This window comes from Gekko japonicus, unplaced genomic scaffold (genome assembly GCF_001447785.1).
Source record: "Gekko japonicus isolate JY-2015 unplaced genomic scaffold, Gekko_japonicus_V1.1 scaffold66, whole genome shotgun sequence".
NCBI lineage: Eukaryota > Metazoa > Chordata > Lepidosauria > Squamata > Gekkonidae > Gekko > Gekko japonicus.
This window is the reverse complement of record NW_015163605.1, coordinates 1,360,026-1,384,825: the sequence shown is the minus strand read 5'-3', so window position 1 is coordinate 1,384,825 and position 24,800 is coordinate 1,360,026. Positions and strand designations below refer to the sequence as shown.

The 24,800-nt window shown below is 43.3% G+C and overlaps 1 protein-coding gene across 1 annotated transcript in view; it reads left to right on the top strand.

Moving 5' to 3' along the window:
- The first annotated feature begins 5,249 nt into the window (after positions 1-5,249).
- The window catches only part of DCAF17 (DDB1 and CUL4 associated factor 17), a 30,203-nt gene continuing 10,652 nt past the window's right edge, over positions 5,250-24,800 (top strand). The window contains exons 1-12 of the mRNA XM_015407266.1: positions 5,250-5,368; positions 6,298-6,533; positions 8,014-8,117; positions 9,887-9,977; positions 11,921-12,057; positions 13,791-13,869; positions 15,146-15,235; positions 16,535-16,642; positions 18,091-18,196; positions 19,335-19,477; positions 21,832-21,941; positions 23,715-23,802. Of these exons, the coding sequence (XP_015262752.1) occupies positions 6,357-6,533; positions 8,014-8,117; positions 9,887-9,977; positions 11,921-12,057; positions 13,791-13,869; positions 15,146-15,235; positions 16,535-16,642; positions 18,091-18,196; positions 19,335-19,477; positions 21,832-21,941; positions 23,715-23,802 (1,233 nt within the window). The 5' untranslated portion in view covers positions 5,250-5,368; positions 6,298-6,356. The remainder of the gene's footprint in view (positions 5,369-6,297; positions 6,534-8,013; positions 8,118-9,886; positions 9,978-11,920; positions 12,058-13,790; positions 13,870-15,145; positions 15,236-16,534; positions 16,643-18,090; positions 18,197-19,334; positions 19,478-21,831; positions 21,942-23,714; positions 23,803-24,800) is intronic.

Sequence of the window (24,800 nt, the reverse complement as noted above, 5' to 3'; positions counted from 1 at the left end):
CAGTTCCACAGGGCCTGTAAGACGGAACTCTTCCACCAGGCTTTCGACTAAGGAGCCACATTACACACCAAGGAGTGTGCCTGTGCCCTGGCTTTACCATCTTCCATCTCTAGCCTGTGCCCTGGCTTTACTACCTTTACTGCCGCACAACAAGTTGAGTGAACTGAGCTGGCATGAATACCATTGGCACATACGGTCACCTAAGCTATATTTTAAATAACTTTGTTCTCGTTTTTATCAGATCATGTTCCGGCGTTTTAGGAGTATTTTAAATGACTGTTATTTTATTTTATGACAGGTTTTAATTGTAGTTTATATGAAACTCTGTGTAAGCCGCCCTGAGCCTGCCTTGGCAGGGAGAGTGGGGTATAAACCGAATTAAATAATTTTTTTACAGCCCTGTTCTCCCCAGGATCCATCCCCAAATTTTCAGGAAAATCTCAATCTGGAGGTGGCAACCCTAGTAACATAGGCAGATATAACAGCGACACATCCTGTGAAAGTTCTGCCAGTTCCCTAAAGGGCTAGAGTACATGTGTGTTAAAGCTGCCCAGTGTGGGCAGATGGGGAGAGGGGAACCCCTCACCTGTACTTTTTGGCCTGAGAACTTCGTAAGTACTATTTTTCCTCCCAAAGGGGGTTACTTCTGGTCATAGTCAGAGCAAAAGGAAAGAGCTGCTTTAAAAAGTGGTTTGGGAGGAGGAAAGGGAGATACAGTACTTCTTCCTCTCCATACTGAGAATGGAATCACTCCTGTCCAATGCTCCCTCTGTGCTGTGGAGTTTTGTGAGCAAAAATTCTACTTTGTGAGCTAGTGGCAGTAAAGTTGTTAAGTGAGCAATTTGGCTACTGCATGAATCAGTTTGCTCTGGAGCCATCCTTCCTGAGCTAAGACAAAAATGTGTGAGCCAGAGGCTAAAAAAACTGTGAGCTAGCTCACATTAACTCAGCTTAGAGGGAACACTGCTCCTGTCTGCTTTTATGGAGAGTCCACACCAGGTTCAATTCTGCACAGCAGTCTGCTGCCATTTGGTTCTGAGGCAGCCTCCATTTGCATGAATTGTCTCAGACAGGAGAGGAAGCCTAATTAGTTCAGGGGCTTAAGCATCTTGTGTGCCCAAATTAAGAACAGTTTGGAAGAAAGCCAACAGAGAACAATGGTTTGGTTTCTCATATTGCAAAGGTAGGGGCCACCAGACAATATGCTTTAAAGGAAGTCGCTTTCATACACAGAACAACCAGCCACTGCAGGAAGTGGTTATCGAAGAAAGGGAGGGTGTTTTCAAGCAGGGTTAGACACATTTGGAGGGCAGAAACCAATGAGTCAGCAAAAACTGACAGGCTAAAAATCTTTCCCCCAGCAATTTATCTGTTTAATTTGACAGGTATTGGATTTCGTTACCTGTGTTAGCTGTCTTGGGTAAAGTTGCTAACTCCGTGCTGGGAAATTCCTGGAAATTTGGGAGGAGCCAGGTCCAGGCAGGGGAGAACCTCAGATGGGATGAGAAACCACAGAGTCTGCCCGGTGAAGTTCCCATTTTCTCCTGCAGAACAGGTCTCTGTAGTCAAGAGATCAGCTGTAACTCGAAGAGCGCTTCAGGCCCCACCTAGAGCTTAGCAAACTTAGCCTGAGGTCCTGACTTGGCCGGAGAAAGACAGGCTTATCAATATAACTAAATGTACGTTTATAGAATGCGTTAGAATTCCAGTTTGTACCAGCATGGTAAATTTAAAGCTTTACAGCATCCTAGCAGCTTGAAGAACTTAGAATCACGGAACCATAGAATCCTAGAGTTGGAAGGGAATCCAGGGCCATCTAGTCCAACCCCCAGCACAATACAGGAAATCCACAAATACCTCCCCACCACCACCCAGGGACCCATGCTCTATGCCCAGAAGAGGGCAACCCCCCCCAAAAAAAACCCCTCCAGGATCCCTGGCCAAACTGGCCTGGAGAAAAATGGCTTCCTGACCCCAAAGTGGCAATTAGCATTTCCCTGGGCATGTAAGAAAGGGCCACAAGAACTAAGCATTGATGCAACCCTTCCTGCTCGCCCTCTCATGACCTAAGTTCACAGAATCAGCACTGCTGTCAGATGGCCATCTAGCCTCTGTTTAAAAACCTTCAAAGAAGGAGAGCTCACTACCTCCCGAGGAAGGCTGTTCCACTGAGGAACTGCTCTAACTGTCAGGAAGTTCTTTCTAATGTTTAGCTGAAAACTATTTTGATTTAATTTCAACCTGTTGGTTCTGGTCCAGCCTTCTGGGGCAACAGAAAACCACTCCATACCATCCTCTATATGACAGCCCTTCAACTACTTGAAGATGGTTATCATATCATCTTCTCAGTTGTCTCCTCTCCAGGCTAAACATACCCAGCTCCTTCAACCTTACTTAGGATGCATTAACTTTAGAGTAATCCTGAGCGAAAATAAACAGAAGCCTTGTGGCATTTTAAAGACTAACAAAAATTAATTCTACCATAAGGCTTTTCAGACTGGAACCCACTTTTTTCCAATGAAACAGGCATTGTACTGGAAGGAACACTGCATCTATTCCTACTGCAGCAAGTCTTGTCGATTTTAATGCATCTTTAAAAATCAAGTGTAATCAAATACAGACTTGATTTCTATGGAGGAAGGAGGGGGAAATACTTTTAGAACGCTAGTTTGCTAATCTAGAAATTTTGTAAAACTATGCAAGGAAAATAGTTGTGTGGCATCTTGGAAGCATTTTTTTTTCATACAACTTGTCACAGCACAGTGATCACAGGTAGCAGAACTTCCATGACACACGTTCAGAACAGAGACAGACACATGGCAGAAAATACAATCTTTGAACAACCGTCCAGAGAATACTATTTTAGCCACCATGGATGTGGAATCTCTGTATAGCAACATCCCACACAAAGATGGATTATAAACCATAAGGAATATGTTTCTGACAGCACATTTTGATTGTCTGGACATATAGTAAATATGCCTCGGACATATTCCACCAGACATTCAATGACTCTCATCCCACCATCAATCTGACAATGAACCAATCTATGCAAGAAATACATTGTCTGGACACTAAAATACACAATGGATGCATAGACACCACCTTATACCCAAAACCAACTGACCAACAAACATACCTACATGCCTCCAGCTACCATCCTAAACATACCAGATGATCCATTGTATATAGCAAGGGTGTACGCTACAGCTGCATCTGCTCCAAACCTACAGACAGAGACCCTCACCTGAGGGATCTACAACATACCTTTTTGGAACTAAGGTATCCACCTGATGAAGTCAAGAAACAGATTAACAAAGCCAGAAGGATACCCAGAGAAAACCTGTTACAAGACAGGCCCAAAAGAGACAATAACAGAACACCTCTAGCGGTGACATACAGCTCTCAACTCAAAGCAGTTCGACACATCTTCAGTGATTTACAATCTCTACTGGATGACAGGTCTCTTTCACAAGTACTAGGGTTGCCAAGTCTATCTTTGCTGGGAGTGGGGGGCTCCTGGCCAGCGTCTTGCGCGCGCGCTGCAACGCACATCACCCGGAAGTGACGGGAGGACACCAGGCACGCTGGGGCCGTGGCCCCGCCCCCAGCGTGCCCGGCGTGCCCACTTCCGGGTGACGCGCACGTCAGGGTGGAGTTCCCCCAGGGGGCAGTGCCGGGGAACGGGCCTCTGGGACGGGGTTTTCCCCTCCCCCCGGGGGGACTTGGGATCCCTAACAAGTACTGAGGGGCAAAACTTTTCTTGTGCACAGACAGCCCCCCAACAACTCCTCACCCACATCTAATTTGAACATCGATACTGGGACCAGAGTTTGCAATAAAATCAGGTGACAACTTTCCTGCCACAGACACCCAGACAACACAATCACTGGACTTAACAACATCAACTACACCAACTCAGGCTTATTCACATGCTCATCTTCTAACATTGTATATGCCATTAAATGCCAATAATGCCCTTCAGTTCTCTACATAGGGCAAACAGATCAAACCCTACACCGAAGGATAAATGACACAAATCTGACATCAAGAATCTCAAGACTGAGAAACTTGTAGGAGAACATTTCAGCCTTCCAGGACACTCAGTGGGGGACCTCAAAGTAGCTGTTTTATTGCAAAGGAACTTTGGGAACAGACTAGAAAGGGAAATGCTGCGTCGCAAGTTATTACAACACTCAGAACAATGGAATCCCCAGGACTTAACAGGGATATTGGTTCCTTAACTCATTACATATGCTAACCTCATTCAGCCCTTACATCTGTATTCTCACCAGTCCCCCAGAAGGAATATACATCCTCTTTATTTTATTTCTTGGAATAGTAGATTAGAATAGTAGATTGTAATGTAATGAATAGTAGAATACCATGTAGTTTGGAATGGTAGATTGGAATGTATTTCTCTGGTCTGGGGATAGGGGAGATAACTCTACACAGCCAATCGCCCCACTTCAAAGAAGATGCTGTAAGGTCACCTCCAAGCTTAAGGAGGCAAATGTAGTGTAAAGCAGGGTCTCGTTAATTTCTCTCAGCATTCCACAGTTAAGGATACATCTGTCCATCCATCTCAAATTTTGACATATTTATTCCCTTCACTATGTTCCACCCCCAAATTAAACCCAAAGAAATGGTAACCCTATAAACTAAGCTTGTTATTCCTGTTTGGTCCTTGAATCTAACATCTTTATTATGTTGTATGCCAATTTACTGCTGCTCACTCTCTACCTATATGTATGGACTGGTAACTTCCATGTCACTGTATCTGAAGAAGTATGCCTGCACACAAAAGCTCATACCAAGGGTTACCGACTGTGGGTTGGGAAATACCTGGAGATTTTTTTTGAGGGGGGAGCCTGAGGATAGCCGAGTTTAGGGAGAGGAGAGATTTCAGTGGGGCATAATACCATACAGCCCACCTTCCAGTGCAGCCATTTTCTCCAAGTGAACTGATCTCTGTTCCCTGGAGATCAGTTGTAATCCCAGGAGATCTCCAGCTACTATCTGGAGGCGGGCAACCCTACTTATACCTTGGATAAAACTCTGTCGGGCTTAAAGGAGCCGCTGGACTCAAACTTTGCTTCAGATGGCCTTGTAGCACGCCTACACCGAAGTTGACGGAAGACCACAGTATTGTGGGAGTTGTAGTCTTAAACTTACCAGACGCTTCCGGGAGAGTATGTCAGTGAAGACTACGCTTCCCAGGGAGCATTGCAAGGCCGTGAAAGAACGACGCGAATCAGGTGGCGGGGAGGCCTGTCTGGTGGCTTTAGTTTTAATCTATTGCCGCCCTTTGAGGTTTTGTTCACGCGCTGTTAATATGTCGGACTGACCAGAGGATGAGCAAGAAGAGGTGCGGCTCACTTTTGGTTTTGTTGCGGGCATCTCGCCCCCTCCCCTTTGCAAGGACGGAGAGAAGTTTATTTTAATAATTTTTGGGTTTTTCCCCTGAGACTCTCTCGCCAGGTGGCTCGAAGTGGTCTTGCAAGTCACCCGATTCCGTATCGCGTGCAGCCCGATTCTGTGCATGTTTATTTCGGAGTAGGTCCCGCTGTAGTCAGTAGAGCTGGAACCAAAACAAGTGCGCAGCTTGCTAACTAGCGCAAAGGGCCGCCTCGAGGATTCAAAATATCGTGTATTCACCATGGCTTAGGACTCCGTGAGAACTGGAGGAGGGTTGGGACGGGAAGGTTTAAGTCTGCAGCTGCATCGCTGATGGCATAAAAAGATTGTCCGCTGTAAGGAAATGCTTGTGGTTCAGTAGTAGGGAGGGCTGCCAGTCTCCAGGTGGCGGCTGGAGATCTCCCGGAATTACTGCTGGTCTCTAAGTTACAGAGATCAATTTTCCTGTAGAAAACGGCTGCTTTGGAAGTTGGACTCTATGTCACTCACTGAGGTCTTTCCCTTCCCCAGGCTCTACAGAGCTGGCAACCCTAGCTAGGAGCATCTGCTTGAAATGCAGAGGGTCCCAGGTTCAATCCCTGGCTTCTCCAGCTAAAAAGATTAGGTAGATGGTGAAGTGAAAGAGCTCCGCCAGAGAGTTGCTTCCAGTCAGAGTAGACAAGAATGACCTTGATCAACCAAGGTCTGACTTGATTTAAGGCAGCTTCATGTGTTTGGGAGGTGATTCTGAGCCACCTGTCTAAATTCATCTGTGTCGACAGTTGGATCACTCTTCTTACGCAGAAGACACCAACTACACTTATTTATACTTGGGTTGGGATTGATTTCCAAATTGGGAGGTGGGAAACTGAAAGACCCCATTCTCTCTCTTCTCTTTAGCCTCCTGCTGCTTCCTGAATGAGCCATAAACAAGGTGGAAGCCCGATGCTTCACAAGCTATGTTGTCTAACTCATCTACCTCATCTTCTGCCACAGCAAGACCCTCCTCTACTGATACATTTAAACTTCACAATATCTGTCACCTGCTGACCAGAAGATTGCTGGGGTTTTACACAAATGATGCTGGTGTTGTCTATAGGAAAAACATGGGGATCCTGAGGAAGTTAATTTGCCAGGTATTGTGCTGGCTTCTGGAGGTTCCCAGTATGGTGACCCTTGGGAGTGGAAATTTAAAGCGAAACCAATATGTAGATCATTTTCAAGGACCTACATATGGATTTGATGCTGTTTTATACACAGCTATGTAGAAACACTGTATTGTGTTAAGCAGCCCTAAGGGAATCTCTTCTGGGATTAATAAACTGGATTGTGTGGCATTTTAAAGATTTAACAGGTTTTTAAAGTGTAATTTAAACATTTGTGGATTAGAAACCACTTCCTCAGATTCCTGTGAAGTCCATGGAATCCCCTGCTAGAAAAAAAATACTTTAAGATGCCATGACTTCTGTTTATTTTTATTGCGATAGACCAGTGATGGCGAACCTTTTAGAGACCGCGTGCCCAAACTGCGACCCAAAACCCACTTATTTATCGCAAAGTGCCAACATGGCAATTTAACCTGAATACTGAGGGTTTACTTTAGGAAAAAACAACTCATACATTAACTTAAGATGATCCAAACAAAGTAAGGAAAGCAATCCCAAATGCTTTCATTCACTTAAAATTATTTGGCAGAGAGAATTCGACACTTTAATGATGGTCTGGGCCTGGCTGGGGCGATGGCACGTGTGCCCACAGAGAGGGCTCTGCGTGCCACCTCTGGCACCTGTGCCATAGGTTCGCCACCACTGCGATAGACTAACATTCCTCTGGAATTATTTTCTAGGATTGTTATCCTGATGGACAGAACAGCGAGCAGGTTAAGATACTCTCAATATGAATGTTGGCTCTTTCACGGATCACTTAAGTTTGTAGATGATCTGTGAATTCCCTTTATTGGACAAGGCAATCTGACTGTTGTTCCATTATCCTAGGATAACATTTTAAAAGTGCTTAATCATGACCCCCTCGTCTTGCCAGGAGTCTGTTACTCAATTCAGCTTGTTGAATATTTAAACAAATCAAAATTGGAATTGTGTTGAGGGTGAACTGACGGTGTAAACAAACCCTGTGAAATTTTAAAAACAAGGAAGCTAACCTTTCTGTCTAGAGGAAGAAAACGTGCACATCTTTGTATTACACCAGTCCAATATAATATCAGTAGGAAAACACTACTCATAATCGTTGAAGCTCTTTTAATTGTTATAATTGAAATGTTGCATTTAAATCTTAAATTCCGAATATACAGCATTTGCATGTAGTAGTAGCCAATCTGTGGAAACTAATATAATTAATATAAAAATGTAAATACGAATGATTTAACTAAACAGAACTGTGTTTTCCCATTGGTCAGAAGGGATTTTTAAAAAAATTTAAAGTCCTATTTTTATGATATGGTAAAAAGGCGTTAGACCAAATGTTTAAAAAAACAAATTGTTTCTCAGAATGTTCACTATAATGTTATTTATCTTCACTACAACATGATTAACTTGTACAGCCATTTTCAATTTTTCCTAAACCATGTACACTTTTGTAGAACACCGTGATTTATTTCAGGAAAGTACAACATTCAAGAATGTTTGGACAACACATTCCACATCTCCAATTGCTTATCAGAGTGGAAAGATTTATTTTGATAATTATCGGTGCTGTGTGAGCAGGTAATTTTTTAAAAGGATACTTGCTCTTTATTTGCTTTTTGAATAGCTTGTTCTGCCAGATCTTGTGAACCAGAATGTGACATTTCCTGTGCAATCCCATATAAATGAAACTGTCTCCTGTATGCATATTTGTAGAATGGAGGCTTATAGAAATTACCAGGGGGCTCTGGACCATATTCAAAGGCTGCAGAGTTTGTATGTTTTCATTTAGAAACCGTGCAGCAGGGTTATAAGTATATTCTTTACTCTCTCTTGCAACCCTGGGATTCACTATCAGTAAGAAAATATTCTTCACACAATCCATAGTTAACTTTAGCACTGTGTCATACAGTTTTAGGAGCTGCGGTGGCTCAAGTGGTTAAGACGCTGAACTGCAGGCTGTGGAAGGTCGGTAGTTCAGCAGTTCGAGACCCGAGTGTGCCGCATGATGGAGTGAGCTCCCATCTCTAGTTCCAGCTCCTGCCAACCTAGCAGTTCGAAAGCAAGAAATTGCAAGTAGATAAATAGGTACCACTTCAGTGGGAAGGTAACAGCGTTCCGTGCACCTTGGTGTTTAGTCATGCCGGCCACATGACCACGGAAATGCCTTCGGACAGCGCTGGCTCTTCGGCTTTGAAACGGAGATGAGCACCACAACCCTAGAGTTGGACTCGACTGGCTTTCGAGCAAGGGAACCTTTACCTTTACTTTACATACAGTTTTGGCTGCTGGTTTAAATGGCATTAAAAAGATTTAGAGAAATTTAATGGAAAATGCACTTCTAATTGAATACCAGCCATGACAGCGAAATAGAGCCTCCAAATTCAGGGGGAACCTTTACCTTTACTTTACATACAGTTTTGGCTGCTGGTTTAAATGGCATTAAAAAGATTTAGAGGAAATTTAATGGAAAATGCACCTCTAATTGAATACCAGCCATGACAGCTAAATAGAGCCTCCAAATTCAGGAATTATAGACCTTTGAACAGCCGGTGCTAGAGACAAATATTTGGGAAGGGCTATTACCTCATGGCCTGTTGGTGGACTGTTGATGCAGCATTCTCGACTAGATAATTCCCTTGGTCTGATCCCTCTCCTTAGGTTCTTAATTTGTGTGGCCCCATAACCATTCCATTCTTTTTAAATTGTCTTCCAAAAATTCAGCTTTCAGTTGCCATTCTGGAATTAACATTACAAAATTTGGAGAGCTGTTAGGATACCCAACAGATAATAGTAGCCCACTTCTCAGCAGATTTACCTTAGATCAGATGTGCCTTGTATTTCTGTGTTACAGGTACTTTTTAAAAATCAAGCAAGCTAGGAATTCAGGGAACCCAATAGACACTTTATGCAAGAATGTTCAGTTGCCAATTTAAAAACAAACAGCCCTCCAAGTGGATGAAGAGGAACTGGCCACTTTGGGGGCCTGGACCAGGGAAAATGGAGGGAAACCTGTCATGTGGAAGCTCCATTACCATTGCACTGTATCTCAGGGAACCCACACAAGCCCATCCTTGTGTGGAAAACACCACAGCGAGTTGAGGCAGATTGTGGACAGAGTGGGCAAAATGGATGGGCCATAGCTGGAGAGATTTTGTAGGTGGTGGCCTGAGACACAAGAAGGAAAAGACAGTCTGCCGTGTTTTGTGAAAGATGAGACACTGGGCCGCAGAGCTGAGGGACAGCCCTGAATGCCAGTTGCAGGAGGAACTGGCCGTGATTGATAATAGTACTCAGAAAGACCTTTCGAATAATGGGAAGTGATACACTCTAATCCCTTTTTTCCTCAGTGTCACACCTGAGCCAAGGATAATTTATCAAATGCCAGCGTGCTCTAAATCAGAAAAAATAGAGGATGCTTTATTATTGGAATGCCCTGTGGTAAGGTTCTTTCTTTAAAAAGTCATTCTGCTTAGTAAGGACAGGACGCTCTCTTCTGTCTTAATCTGTGTGTGTGTGTGTGTGTGTTATGTAAAAATAAATAAATATATTCCTTTTAATCAGAAGTCCTACAAATGAAATAATCCCTGGGTAACACTTTTAGAGACTAAAATAGACAGCATCTGCCTATTTTTATATATATACATACATAACAGGAACGTGCCTGCGGTCTGTCACTGTGGTGACCTATCTTCCTCACAGGACTGTGGCGTCTGAATAGAGATATAACGTCTCCTAGCAAATGAATGCTCATTTGCAAAGCACAATCCGATACGTGCTCTGAGAGTCCAAAAGAGCAGCCATGCTGGCTAGCTGCTGCCTATTATAATACATTACCTTTGTCTTTTATATTTACTGCAGGAATAGGAAAATGCCCATTGCTATGGTGACTGCTGTGCTGTGCCGCAGGCCTTGTATTTGGGGTGGGGGTGGGGAATATAAGGGTGCCTCTGTGTTGTCTGGGTACGGTGACATGCTGTACTGCCTTGACAGCATAAGGCCATTCTGCCCAGGGTCTGGTGTGTAGGTTTTTCTCATGAATACAAAGTCAGTATTGTCTGCTCAGACTGGCAGCAGCTTTCCAAGATCTCAGGCAGAGATCTTTCACATCACCTACTGCTAGATCATTTAACTGGAGATACTTGGGATTGAACCAGGGACCTTCTGCATGCCAAGCAGATGCTCTGTCACTAAGCCACAGTGTCTCAAGTGTAGTTCTTAAAGCATCCATTTGTCTGGGAGAAAATAGAAGGAGCATGCTCAGGCACATAGTTGGGTGTTGGCGCAAGCCATGCTCCCTCTCCTAATGACTCTAGCCTACTCCTAGCTGCTCAGCCTTGCCCCTTCATTTGCATAGCCCTATTCTGGGATGTGTTTCTTGGTCACACTAAAGTGTGACAGTGTTGAGTGGGCTTTCCCCCCTGTATGAAGTGTACAAGAGACAGTTTGACATTCTCTTGGTTCATTTAGATTTGTGTCCTGCCCAATCCAGAAGACCTAGGATGGAGGGAAAATGTTAGTTTCTTCGTGGATCGTTATATGTGATTAAAATTGCTCTTCTGATATGCAGGATACTTTATGGGTCCTTGGTCACAATTTGGATTGTTGTCTCTTGCTTAGATGCCTCTAAAACAGCATTTTTTCCCCTGCAATATTAGTCAGTCACAACACTTTTTGGGTTGGATCCCACCTGCTTTTTTCACTATACCTCATGTCAGGTTCAACAGCAAGTAAATCTCCACACATGTTTCCAGGGAAGCGTTATGCTTTATTAGACTACAGGTCTGTTACCATGTCCACAGGGTTATTGTTAGGAATGACAATAGGGCGGGACCATCCCTTCATATAGCAGGATGAGGCAAAGCAAATGAAATCCGAGCGCGCGCACGGGAATTCTCCCGGCAGGAGGTTACATGATAAGCGGGAGAGTCTCAGTGCTCCATGAGAACCTAAATATTCACACCAGCGGTGGAACGCAAGCCCTCCCCTCGTCACAAGGTCAGACAGATAACTCAGTCTGGCAGCACTGGTTCTCACGGTCTCCCTATCGCTGTTTACGGCAAGCGGGCAGAGCAGCGAGCAAGCAGTGGGGCATGCACCGTAGCGCCAGGGTCAGAGAAGGGATCAAGCAAAACATGGCAGCTAGCTGACACCTCATCCAGTTCCCCTCCATATTACCGACCCATCCGACATGGCTTTTCTCCATGATTCTTAGCATAGGTTTTTTTGGTGGTCCCTGGGGAACTCCTGCCTCCTTTTTTCACCATCTTTGATAAGGCGTTTACAGTCAGTCGGCATTTGCTTTACTGTTACCTTGAATCACTGTGTATGTTTTTACCATCTCTACTTATTCATGTGATTAAAGTTGAATTGTTTTAAAATAGGGTGGAGTGCTGCCCAGGCCATCAGACGGCAAACCTTCCTTAGCAGTTCTGACAGCCCACAACTGGCTTTTTCGTCTCTCTGCAAGTACTGGAGAAATAGTTGAGAGAGTATATCTTACACCCCACTGCAAATTCAGGTAATAAAGGTAGGCTTACTATGAGACCACTTCGGTTAGTTTGCAGTTGGAGAGTGACGTGCTTAGCAACCCAGTCCTGTGGCACGTTGACTGGAAAATAACACCTTTCTGTTGTATGGAACTTGCTTCTGACTAGACACACATATGGCTCAGGTCCGTATTCGAACGCACGAGCACTTCCCATCGGACTCACTAGGCCAGGGGTGTCGAACACATTTGTTATGAGGGCCGGATCTGACATAAATGAGACTTTGTTGGGCCGGGCCATGTGTGCCATAAAATGTAATGCCAGGTAGCGGAGATACAAACTTTATAAAGGACACAAACACAAAGATTATTTTTTTTACTTAAAATAAAAACACGCTTAAAACATTAGCTCCGTAAGCTGCAAACCTACTTTTGATTTATTGACATTCGCCACAGAAATCTCATGCTCAGAGTTCTGAGGCTAGGACCCAGGTTAAAACATGAAATGGCTGAGTGATTAAGAGAGTCTGGCGAAGCAAGCTATGATGCAGCAGCAGCAGCAAAACTGGAAGCAGGAGATGGCCAGTTCCACTGCGGGCCTGATGGAAGCCCTCCAGGGGCCTGATCCAGCCCACGGGCCGCATGTTTGACACCCCTGCACTAGGCTGTTCTTCCAAATATTGCAACAGATTAATTTGTGACAGGTGTAGAATCTAAGACAGATGGTGGCCTTTACTTGCTAGCAGCATTTCCATAGAAATAGCAAGGGTCTTGGGTCTTTGACAGTAGAAAAGAGTAAGAGCCCACTAGCACCTTAAAAACTAACAAAATTTGTGGTAGGAGGAGGAGGAGAAAGAGGAGAAGAAGAAGAAGGGATTGGATTTATACCCCGCCCTTCACTTGGAGCCTCAGAGCGGCTTACAAACTCCTTTCCCTTCCCCTCCCCACAGCAGACACCCTGTGAGATAGGTGAGGCTGAGAGAGCTCTGACAGAAACTGCTCTTTTTCAAGAACAGCTCTGATAGAACTATGGCTTGCCCAAGGTCATCCAGCAGCTGTGAGTGGAGGAGTGGGGAATCAAACCCGGTTCTCCCAGATTAGAGTCCGCGCACTTAACCACTACACCAAACTGGCTCCTGAGCTTTTGTGAGTCACTGCTCACTTCTTCAGATACAGCTAGAATGTGACCCATCTTAGGTCTTTGAGGAAGACCAGCAAGGTCTTTCCAAGTTTTCATTTACCACCTTTTACAACAGCAGTGTTCTAACACCAGAACGAATGTGTTTCAAGATATGGTGTTCAAAGAACAGCTCCATAAGGTTGTCTTTTTGCCATTATACAGAATGGGTATCTTAACAGTGCCATCCTAAACAGAGCTCTACTCTTTAAATCTTATTGGACTTAAAATGATGTAATTCTGCCTAGGATGGCACTGTCAGTTGGAGAAACTCATTTACATGGCAAGTCTTGAGTCTGTGTTATAGACCAGGGTTCGAATTACTATGCTGATTGTTGGGGGACCATGGGCTGGTCACCCTAACCTACCACACAGGGTTGCTGTGAAAATAAAATTAGGAAAGGAGAACCATATTATGCTGCCCTGAGTTCTGTGGGGGAAAGGTGGGATAAAATGTGCTAGTAGCACAGTAACCCTATTTTGTTAAGCTTTTTAGAATTAGTCAATTGTTAGGGGTTTTTTAATGCTATGTATTTTGATTTTCATTCATTTAATTTATTCTGATAAATTTACCTTTTATCCCCAACAGATATCTGAGCTGGGATACCCCTCAAGAGATCATGGTTGTGAAATCGGCTCAGTGTAAGGTCCCGGCAGCTGCACGGCAGGTATGTTTATCTGAAAATGTTTATGTCCAAATATTCGAAAAGACCTTTTTGTAAGCTTCCATCTTCACATTGAGTAAAGTGGGTTTGGGGAAATGTTTGTCCCTGATTTTTGCTATGAGGATACCCGTATAACATACATTATTGCTTAATGAAATTTTCTTTGGATTAATTTATGGCGCAGACTCTCTCCAGAGTGGCTGTTCTTGTGTAGCCTTTTTGTTTATTTAATGCCTGTTTGTCCTGCTAAAATAGAGCCTCCAAGGTGGGTTACAAATTCAATAAAAGAGGCTAAAACCAAAAGAAAAAGAAAACAAAGAAAAAGTCATAAGAGTTCATAAGGCAGCATAGAATTAAAAAACAGACAAGTCAGGCAAGCGTATCTTGGAGAAAATGCCACCCTTGGCGCACCACAACTAAAAAGTCTCTCTCTTGAGTAGTCACCCTCTGATGGTTGAAACTCGTATGGGAGTAGTCAGTTCTTTTAAATACCCTGCCCCCCCGGGGGGGGGGGGGGGGGGGTTGGTCCAAAACAACTATTTCCATTGTGCCTGGAAATGAAATGAGAGTGAGTGAGGATCTATAACACTAGGATAAAGGTTCTCAAAGTTGCATCCTACTTACCAGGTTGGCTGCCGTCTTCTGTAGTGGTGGTTTCAAAACAGTTTTCAAAGATGGCCTCATGTATTCTATCCTGGATGGTTCAGAATTGTGAGTGACTGTGGCAAAGTCATCTCTTTGTGGAAGAAGATGTGGCATCACTTCTTTGTCGAGGCTGAAAATCGTAGCCTGGTAGCCCAGTCAAATAAAACAAAAGTCCAGTGGCACCTTAAAAACTAACGTTTATTTCACTATTTCATGAGACTTTAAGACGCCACTGGACTTTTGTTTCGTTGTGCTACAGCGGACTAAGGCAGCTACCCCTCTGTAATAGCCTAAGTCTAGCCCCCTTCCCCTTTCCACTGGCAGCTCGCAAATCTCTTGGTGCCTCTATCAAGACCATTCTGGGATATTACCCCGATCTCTTCATCTTAGTTTCTATCAAGGTTATGTTTTCTAAGAGTAAGCATCTATCACAAAGAATAGACACTTTCTTAGTGGAAGGGAGAGAGTGTGTCTCTGTGAATGTCAGGAAATCAGGAAAAATACATTCACGGGTTGGGTGAGTTCATGGCTTTTTAAGTATTTGAGAAAAGGCAAGAGGGAATTCCCACTTGCATGTTTCCTAATGTCATACAAGCTGACATACGAGAACTATTTTCAGTATGTTTCTTCCTAGGCAGGCATCCAACAGTCTGTGCTCTTCTTCCTTGCTGTATTCAGAGTTCTGCCTCTTGCATTTATCGGAATGCTAGAAATTGACAAAAAAGTAAGTTTACTGTGGATAAGTTGGTGGTCTCTTATCTGGTGGTACTGGAACAGCATAAATCCCACTAATATGCTTTTCATACACTTCAAAGAGGCTTGTCTTCCTTTCCCCCAGAGTACATTCTCCCTGCACCCAGGAGATGTCAGGATTTGCTACTTAAGTTTTATTTTTCCTAAAATTATAGCTGCTATTTCATAAAACATAGCCAGTTTTCCAAGTGTTTATGAATAGGATTGTGGTCTTGTACAGATACATGACTGTGATAGTACATTTCCATGTATATTCAGGTATACCATATAACTAAAGACTCTGTAAAATTTAATACTCTGGGGAGGGAAGCGTGCGTTTGTGTGTGTGTAAAATTGTCATCAAGTCACAGCCGACTTATGACCAACCTGTAGGATTTTTGAGGCAAGCGACTAACAAAGGTGGTTTGCCGTCGCCTTCCTCTGCATAACGACTCTGGAATTCTTTGGTGGTCTCCCATGCCATTACTAACCTTCTTAGCTTCTGAGATCTGATGAGACCAGGCTAGCCTGGGCCAACAGGTCAGAGTAAAAGAGTTCCTGCACCACGAGAAATGTGGAAACATGGGCACTGTCAGGCAAAGATTGCCACAGGCTCAGGGAATAGAAGTGGCCAGCAAACTCCAAGTTCCACAACTTTCTCCTCCTGTGCTGTTTATTCCTGACAGGAAGTAATGACAAATTGTTATGCAATGTGGAAGGAGAATTTAGGCAAAACAATCTAGGTTTAAGCAGAGAGATGTATAATTTAATTGAATAATTCTTTGAACTTGGGTTTCCTTGGTGCAAAATTTGGAATTTGAATAACAAATGCATGCGTTCCTGCTGACTGTGATACAAAATGCATACGTGCTTGGGTGAGCATTCCAGCAACTCAAAGTGGTTACTTAACCGCAAGGGGCGGGGAGGAAGTGATCAATAGTGAACAAATGTTTTTAGTTTTCTGTGGGTGTTTTATTCCTGCTCCTGCACTTTCACAAGTCTCAGTAAAATATCCTGTGAAATGTTATATATATAATGTATTGTATTCCACGACTGCGTGCTCTTGGTTGTGTCTTGCATGGAAACTCCTGCCTGACATTTGCTTGGGTGAAATAGTCACTAGTGGGATATGACCGCCTTTGAAGGAAGCATTGCCTTGTTCTTTCCACCAGATACAGAGAATGGGAACATTCTGTTCCTTTACCAGTGCTAGTGTTTTTATCAAGTGCCGGAGACCTCTGCTGTCTGTTTCTTCTTTTCTTATGAGCTATTTTTTCCTCCCTCAAACTAGATCTTTGGAAACAGCGTAACAGATGCTGCCATGTCTCATAGAATGCTGATCGTGATGCACGGTGTGGGTCTTGTCAGGCTATATAGCTTCCAGTCCATCTCTGAAAAGGTAACGGAACCTCACCATTGTTGTTTATTAATAGTAGTACAGCAGGATTACAGCAGCATCAATGTAATGTGGTGTTTTACAGAGTAATCTAAGGGGAAAATGTATAGGTCCCTACTCCAAGAACCTTGCAGTGCCATCCTAAATAGAGTTATACCCTTCTAAGCCCATTGACTTTGACAGATTTAGAATGGCATCTCTGCTCAGGACCGTGTTGTAATTTGTTTACAATTACAGTCCACGTCCCATCTTTCCGGACTTGTCCAAAGTGGTTGCTGATAACCAGTGGGTTAAAATTACAATAAAATGTCAAAGATCTGCAATAAAATCAAGATTCACAGACTGGAAACCAGCTAGAATATAACTAACTGTGCAATCACAGCAAAAACTGCTAGCAGCTTGCTCTTAGCCAAATGTTTTTTGGGGGAAACTAGTTTCATGAGGTCATCAGCAATGCTCCCTCTAGGCTGTTGAGTCTTGTGAGCAAAAATTCTACTTTGTGAGCTACTGGCATTAAAGTTGTGAGCGAGCGATTTCGCTACTGCATACATTAGTTTGCTCTGGACCCATCCTTTCTGATGTGTGAGCCAGAGGCTAAAAAACTGTGAGCTAGTCAGCTTAGAGGGAACACTGGTCATCAGGATGACAGAAGGGAGGTGAGAACCAGCCCCGTAGCTAGGGAATTCTTTGGGAGGGGGCCTCGGTGGGCCGGCCAGCTAATTAAATGGAAGTACAGTGCAGGTGGTAAGTTGGAGCACTTTGGGGGCAGCCCGGGAGGGAGGGGGCCCAGAAGAAACACTAGGGGGCCGGGCCGGGGTGGAGAGTTGTGCAGCACAGGTAGAATTCCTTTTACCCACAAAAACATTAGCTTGGATCCAATCTGTTTATAACCGAACTATATAAAGGAAAATTGGGATGAGGCAGCTCCATGAAATTCCAAGAGAAACATGCAAAAAGGTTTGTACAGCCACAAAAACATTAAGGCATGTCCAGAATGTTTTACATTAAATGCTAAAGGAATGATTTCTCCTTCTATGGGAATATTCCACACAGTCATCGGATCCAATGAATATAGTTTAATGGCACTGTCCCCATAGGTGCTGGCTGGCACATTTCCCTTTGAAAAGATTACCACTTGGACTGATAGATCAGCTTATGGCTTGAGAAGCTTGTATTCTTCTAGTTTTGTATTTTCAGTGTATCATCTCCTGTTGTTGTTTAAATAATACATTGAAGTATGCAAAATAGTGAATTAGCAAGAGTGTATTGCATCTGTATGTGCTACTGAAAATAAATTTTTGTTCAAATTAAGGGACAAGGCAATAATTAGAAAACAAACTTATGTCTGAATGGACTTCCTTTCCTTAGATGACAGTGAACTGTCAAAACTTTCTGTAGAACAGCATATGGTGCGCATACAAAAATAATTAATCAGCTTTAGCTTTTTTTAGTTTATGACACAACAAGTGGATTTGGAACATGAATGCAACTGGAACGGCAAAGCTGGGATCGTGGGAAAATACCCTTTTGGCGTTCCCTGTAACATTAAAATAACAGGTATTTATAAAGAGTTTTTGTTTCTTCACTTTAGCTGTTGGGGTTCTTTTCACAGAATAGTCTGGTGCTGCCAACAACACTTTTATTGTGTTCTCTTATAGAGGACCAGTTGGTTTATGGTGTTCATACTGAGAATGTAAACCAAATTTATTTCTTGGAACTGCTATTTTGCCTCATTCCAGTGGCATGGGGTCAGGCCACAATATTAAAAAGCTTATCTAATAAAATGTTGATTAAAAATCAAACCAAGTAAGTCATATGCTGTGAATTCCTCAGGAGTTTTGTTCAAAACTTGTTTCTTGTTCTGACAAGGCAGGGTAATGTTTTCATGTTCAAAATGTGTGTTTTACGCACTGCAGATGGGGAGATGTAATACTGCCTGGCCAAACAGGTTAGTTTGTAAAGTTTGCTGACTGAGGTTCAAGTCAAAATTACTATCAGATAGTAATGCTGGAACAGAGGGTATAGCTAAGAACATAAGAAGAGCCTTGCTGGATCAGACAAATGGTCCACCTTGTCCAGCATCCTGTCCCATACAGTGGCTAACCATTTCCATTGGAGGTCCAACTGCAGGGCATAGAGGCTGAGGCCTTCCCCTGATGTTGCCTCCTGGTGCTGAGACTCAGAAGTTGACTGCACCATGAATCTATCTAATCCCCTTTTAAAGTTGTCTGTGCCTGTGGCCATCACTACATCCTCTGCCATACAACAAACATACATCAGTTTTATACAAATTTACCTGTCATGGCTTTTCACAAAGAACTGTGGGAGTTGGGTTGCCCTATTGATAATTCCACTATTGCTTTTTAGTCCCAGGCTTCTCTGGGAAGAGTGAATGATTTTTGAACTGGATTCAATCTGTAGCACAGATACGCCCCAACGTCCTCCAAGAGGGATGCTTGTTTTTTTTGTCCTTTGTAATATCTCCCATAATAGCTGAAAGGAAAACTTGATTTTGCCGTTATTAAATCAAGATGCTTTTTTGTGTAAAGTTAATTGGTGGCTTGGCTTTTTGATCAAACTGTTGGGCAGGGAATTAAAAAGAAGGATCCACATTTAAAAGAAGATTTACTCAAGAACAAACGGAATTATAAATCTGTTAAGATAAACAGTGCTCTTAATGTTCACTGCTATTCAGATACTCCAGATCTGCTTTTTGAGGTGTCTTCCCTGGAGAACACATTTCAGATTGGAGGATACCCTTGGCATTACATCATCACTCCTAACAAGAAAAGCCAAAGAGGAATCTTCCATGTCCGTTCTTTGAAAGACCACACTTTGGTAATATGTTCAAACAACAATCCTCCCCACGTTGTTCCATTTTTGTATGCACGCACCTTCTCAGAAATCATGGAAGAACCAGCACCTGTATTTCCCTGTTTGTTGCTTTCACTAGAAGAGAGAGAAGCTGAACACTCTTGAGAGGGCACCTTTATAATGGTGGAAACATTAGATGTGAATATGAGGTACATAAACAATAGAGAAGGCCCTGAGAGTTAGTAAGTAATATATCTTGTACTTAGAGATGTAAAATTTCTGGAAATGTTGAAGTTTTTTTCAGCTTTTTCCAGAAAAAAACCCCAGAATTTGGTGGAAAAATTGAAATATAGGCAATACTGTCCTTTCAAACCTAAACTAATTCTACTGCTTTAACAACTTAAAATGCATCATTTCTAAATTACTTTGCATATAAAAACACAATATTTGACATATTTATGGGATTTAGAAGTTATAAATGCCTTCGTGTTATACAAGCAGAATTACAAAAATTCCCAATCCTTGAGAGAAAACTGCAAGCTGATGCACCCAATGCCATTTTGCTGCTTGCTTAGAGAGGCCTAAGTTCTCAGTTTTCTTTTGATGCTTAATGGAGTTCCTGCCCTACCTCCTTCTGAACATTTTCCCTTCCCCTGTAAAGTAGGGCAGTAAGCTACTTTTTACCCAGTCTGTGGTTAAATGTGTCAAAGTAGTTTGAGGAAGAGGAGAAAAGGTCAACCGCACAGGGTCAAAAGGACTACAGAAGACATGCAGCTGTTGAAAAGCAACCAAAGCCTTGCATGTTCATGAGGATTAGGTACCCTTCTACGTGCAGAAACGGAACCTGGATTTAAGAGCTGTATCTGTCTACGGCATACCCACCAGTATTTAAAAGCATTTTATTAATTCAAAAGCAGAAAATATTTCACAAGAGTTTTGTTTGAGTACTCCCCCAAATTTCTAATTTTTCTGTTGAAAAATAGGGGGAAAGGAGTGAGGAAAAAATGGGGGAAAGGGGTTTTTTCCAGAATTTTCCGGGGGGGGTGTGTGTTCATTCACATCTCTACTCATACTTATGTCTAATATTTTGCCATTGTAAAGATAAAGTACACTGTAAATGTACTTGGGGGCCACGGTGGCTCAGAGGTTAAGACGCTAAGCTGCAGACCAGAAGGTCTGTAGTTCTACAGTTCGAGACCCTAGTGCCGCGTGACGGAGTGAGGCCTCAGCTCCTGCCTAGCAGTTCGAATGCAAGAAATTGCAAGTAGATAAATAGGTACCACTTCGGTAGGAAGGTAACAGCGTTCCGTGTGCCTCGGCGTTTAGTCATGCCAGCCACATGACCACGGACAGTGCTGGCTTTGGACAGTGCTGGCTCTTTGGCTTGGAAATGGAGATGAGCACCGCCCCCTGGAGTCGGATTCGACTGGCTTTCGAGCAAGGTAAACCTTTACCTTTACCTAAATGTACTTGGGAATATTATTTGGAACCATATCCCACATCCCCGTATCTCTGTGCGCATTCTATTTTGACTTGTTGTAATAGTTGGAGATGCTGAGGTAAAAACAGTGCATTCAGGGTTTACCTGTAATAACAGGGATTGGCAGAGGTGCTAAATCCAGCCCCATTTGAGCCCCCAAATCTATGTGCTCATACTAACTCCAGTGTGATGTAGTGGTTAAGAATGTTCAACTAGTTATCTGAGAGTCCCAGGTTCAGATTCCCACTTGGGCCCTGGAAGTTTGCTGGGTGACGTTGGGCCAGTCACACATTCTCAGCCTAACCTACCACATGGGTTTTGTAAGGATAGAATGGAGGAAAGGAGAATGATATAAGCCCACTTGGATCCCCATTGGGGAGAATGGCAAGGGTATAAATGAATTAAATGGAGAGAAAAAAATCAAAGTGTTATTTAAGGAATATTCTCGCAAACAACCCAATTGCATTATGACAAAGTTCACATAGGTAGGGAAAGGCACATGTGCTTTTGTGCCTGTGTTCTAATAATACGTTTACTTTGTAATTAAAATGAATACAGCAGAGTGGTGTGTTCTGTGACTGTATTATAATTTAGTTCTTGGACTTGGTTAATTACTATAATATCGGACAAGGTATTAAATAGTATTCTGTAAACCCATGCAGCACAGTGGATTTGAGCCAGGAAGATCTGCATTAAAATCTTAGCTTAGTCATGAAGTTCACTGGATGGCCTTGAAAAATTTGATATCTTCAGCCTAAATTGCTGAGGCTTGCTGTGAGGATAAAGCATACCACTCTCCTACGTACCACCCAGAGCTCTTTGGAGAAAGATCAGGATACAATCTGTGTTCATGACTGGGATTTTCTCAGTTTTTGAACTTGCTGTTCCGTTATTGTAGGCGAAGAATGGCATACAGGACATGAAGTGCTGCTCACTGGAACCTGATTGGATATCTTTCCACCCGGACAGTTCTGGAAGAATACTGCATGTGGGACCAAATTTGATTAAGTAAGCCTTTATTGAAACTTGCCAAAGTGATGGAGCAGTTTCCCCAGGTTCAGAGGGGAATGGCTCCCTGGGCTACAGATGACTTCTCAAAATCATGAAGGATAGGTCCATAATAGCTATTAGCCATGACAGTGAAACGGAACTTCCAGAGGCAATATATCTCTGACTGGCAGATTCTGGAGGGTGTGCTTCCCAGAAGCATCCAGGTGGCCAGTACAGGAAGGAAGATGCTCATCTCTATGGACTTCTGATCTAGCGGGGCTCTTATGCTCTAATATTCAATCTCACAGGTGTGAAAGACATAGAAATATTTTCTGTTGCCGGAAAAAACACACATTATCGATTTTTCAATTTGGGTCTAGTGTTTCCCTTCTCTGTTGCTTCACCTCAGCTTGAATTTAAATCAAGATTGCACATGCCATGATAATTTCAAAATTGATTTCTACACTTTCAGAGCTCGAGTGCTTGAGCAGGGATTTTTATAAGCCTCTGGTAGGCCTGATGGGTGGTGATATCAGAAATACAAATACCTTCTTATTTTTTTCGTTGCAGGACTTACGGTCCTAATTACTGCTTTTCTGAATTCTTATTTCAGATGTAGGGTGTGATCCACAAGCCAGCTGTGGTGTTGCAGTCGAGATGCCACATAGCCAGCAGATTTGCTTTTGCTTTTGTTTATTTATATCCACCTCTCCTCTAGTATGTCCCCGGAAGAGTGTTACACTCTTCTGATAACAATCTGCTGTTGATCCCTGGCCCCAAAGACACCCAGCTGTCCTCGGCCAGGGCCTTTTCAGTCCTGGCCCCAACCTGCTGGAACTTTCTGCCAAACACCATCAGGGCTCTGCTGGATCTTATGCAGTTCCATAGGGCCTGTAAGGCAGAGATGTTCTGCCAGGCTTTTGGCTGAGGGCAGCGATGGTTTACATCTGAGAGTTTGTGATGGGCCCAAGGTCACCCAGCAAGCTTCCATAGTAGAAGTGGGAATTCGAACTCAGGTCACCCATAGTGCTAGTCCACCACCCTATCCACTTCACCATACTGACTCTCCAGTGTGTAACACCACCTCTGACTGACTGACTTGGTAGAGTAGTTGTATCAGAACTTGACCAGGATCCTCCGGCCCAATGTAATTGTGAATGATGTCCTGTGCTAACACCAGTCCACAGTGCTTTGGGTATAGTTAGATTATTTTTGCTGGGGGGGATGATTCTTAGAGTCAGTGGTAAGCTCTAAAAACAAATTAAGAGAAAGGGTCCAATGCAGGATAGATTCTGGTGCCACCACCTGCTGACAAGTTGCTAAAAAATTGCCAGTTTGGTGTAGTGGTTAAGAGCACAGACTCTAATCTGGGAGAACCAGGTTTGATTCCCCACTCCCTTCACTTGCAGCTGCTGGTGTGATCTTGGGTCAGTCATAAGTTCTGTCAGAGCTGTTCTTTCAAGGGCAGTTCTTGAGAGAGCTCTCTCTCAGCCCCACCTACCTCACAGGGTGTTTGTTGTGGGGAGGGGAAGGGAAAGGGATTGTAATCCGCTCTGAGACTCCTTCAGGGAGTGAAGGGTGGTGTATAACTCCAATCTCTTCTTATTATTATTAAAAGCACGATGTAACCTGATTCCATCATGCAGAAGATCCCTTCAAGTAACCCATTCCTATGGCGATAGGACTGTATAGTAAATGCTGTATTAATGCTTGAAGGGAGATAATATGGGTCTGGATCGGGCTTTCTTGTGACTATGACTCTGTTTCTTTATTTTTCCTCCCCCTCAACAGAATTTTGAAACTGAAGGAAACTGATAGTGTCACAGAACAGCAGGAAGTCAAAGAAGACTTTATCATTGAAGCCCACAGGGAAAATGATGTGAGAATATAACCAGAAAACTGCATAAAAACAGTAGTTTTTCATATATTTGTAATTTCAATATATTGTAGAGATACTGATTCAGACTTGAACTGAGAACTTCATCTAAAGGTAGGCAGATTACTGTCACTTAAGGGCTGGTTCACACATGCAGTTGTGTCGCTCAGTGATTTGTGTATCTTAGCAGTTTATTAACAATTTAAACACCACAGACAGAACTTTTGGTATCACCCAGTGCCTTTTCAAACAGCAGTGGCTTGGATCCAACAAAACATGAATGGGAGGGTTCACAAAAGGGAGCAAAACCTTGTGCAAGAATGCAGGTGAATATTTCCACAGACTCCCGCCTTTTTGGTGCAGCTTCCTTTAGCATCCTTCCTGGGGGGGGGGGGGGGTCTTCAGTCCCTCAGAAATGAGTTCTTAATGCAGTGGAAAGGGGCAAAGATCCCTTCTGCAAACAGAAGAGCAGCGTTTAATTGGATCTGTTTTTCAAGGGAGACAGTTGAGATTCATCAGAGGAGGTACGTGCGTATATGACTCAGTTGTGGTGATAGCAGTAGGTGGACTTAGGGCTTTGCCTAAGCCGTGAGCTGTCTGGCTTTATGTTGTTTTTTCAGCCACCTGAAGTAACTTGTTTAGAAGCAGGCCTCAAACACGTAGGTCAGTGTTGAAAAGACCTAGGAGCTCACGATGAAGTAACAATGATTGTTATGCTTGAAGACCTGATGTTTTGCAGAGTCATGGTTCAGATGTGGCTCACAACCATGTACATGAGCTTCACAGATGTGTGGGTAACCCTGAGAAGGTGGTGATGCTACGTGAGAAATTCCTTCTTGAAGAGAATGTAGGCTCTAAAAGCATCCACAAGGTTTTTCGTTCCCCCTCACCAGCTGCATAGCAGCAACACCAGCAAATGCGCCACAAATCCCATTGCGCTTGCTGCTGTGGCTCCCAACCCCGGCGCCTCCCCTTTCCAGACACTGCCTGTGACATGGCCC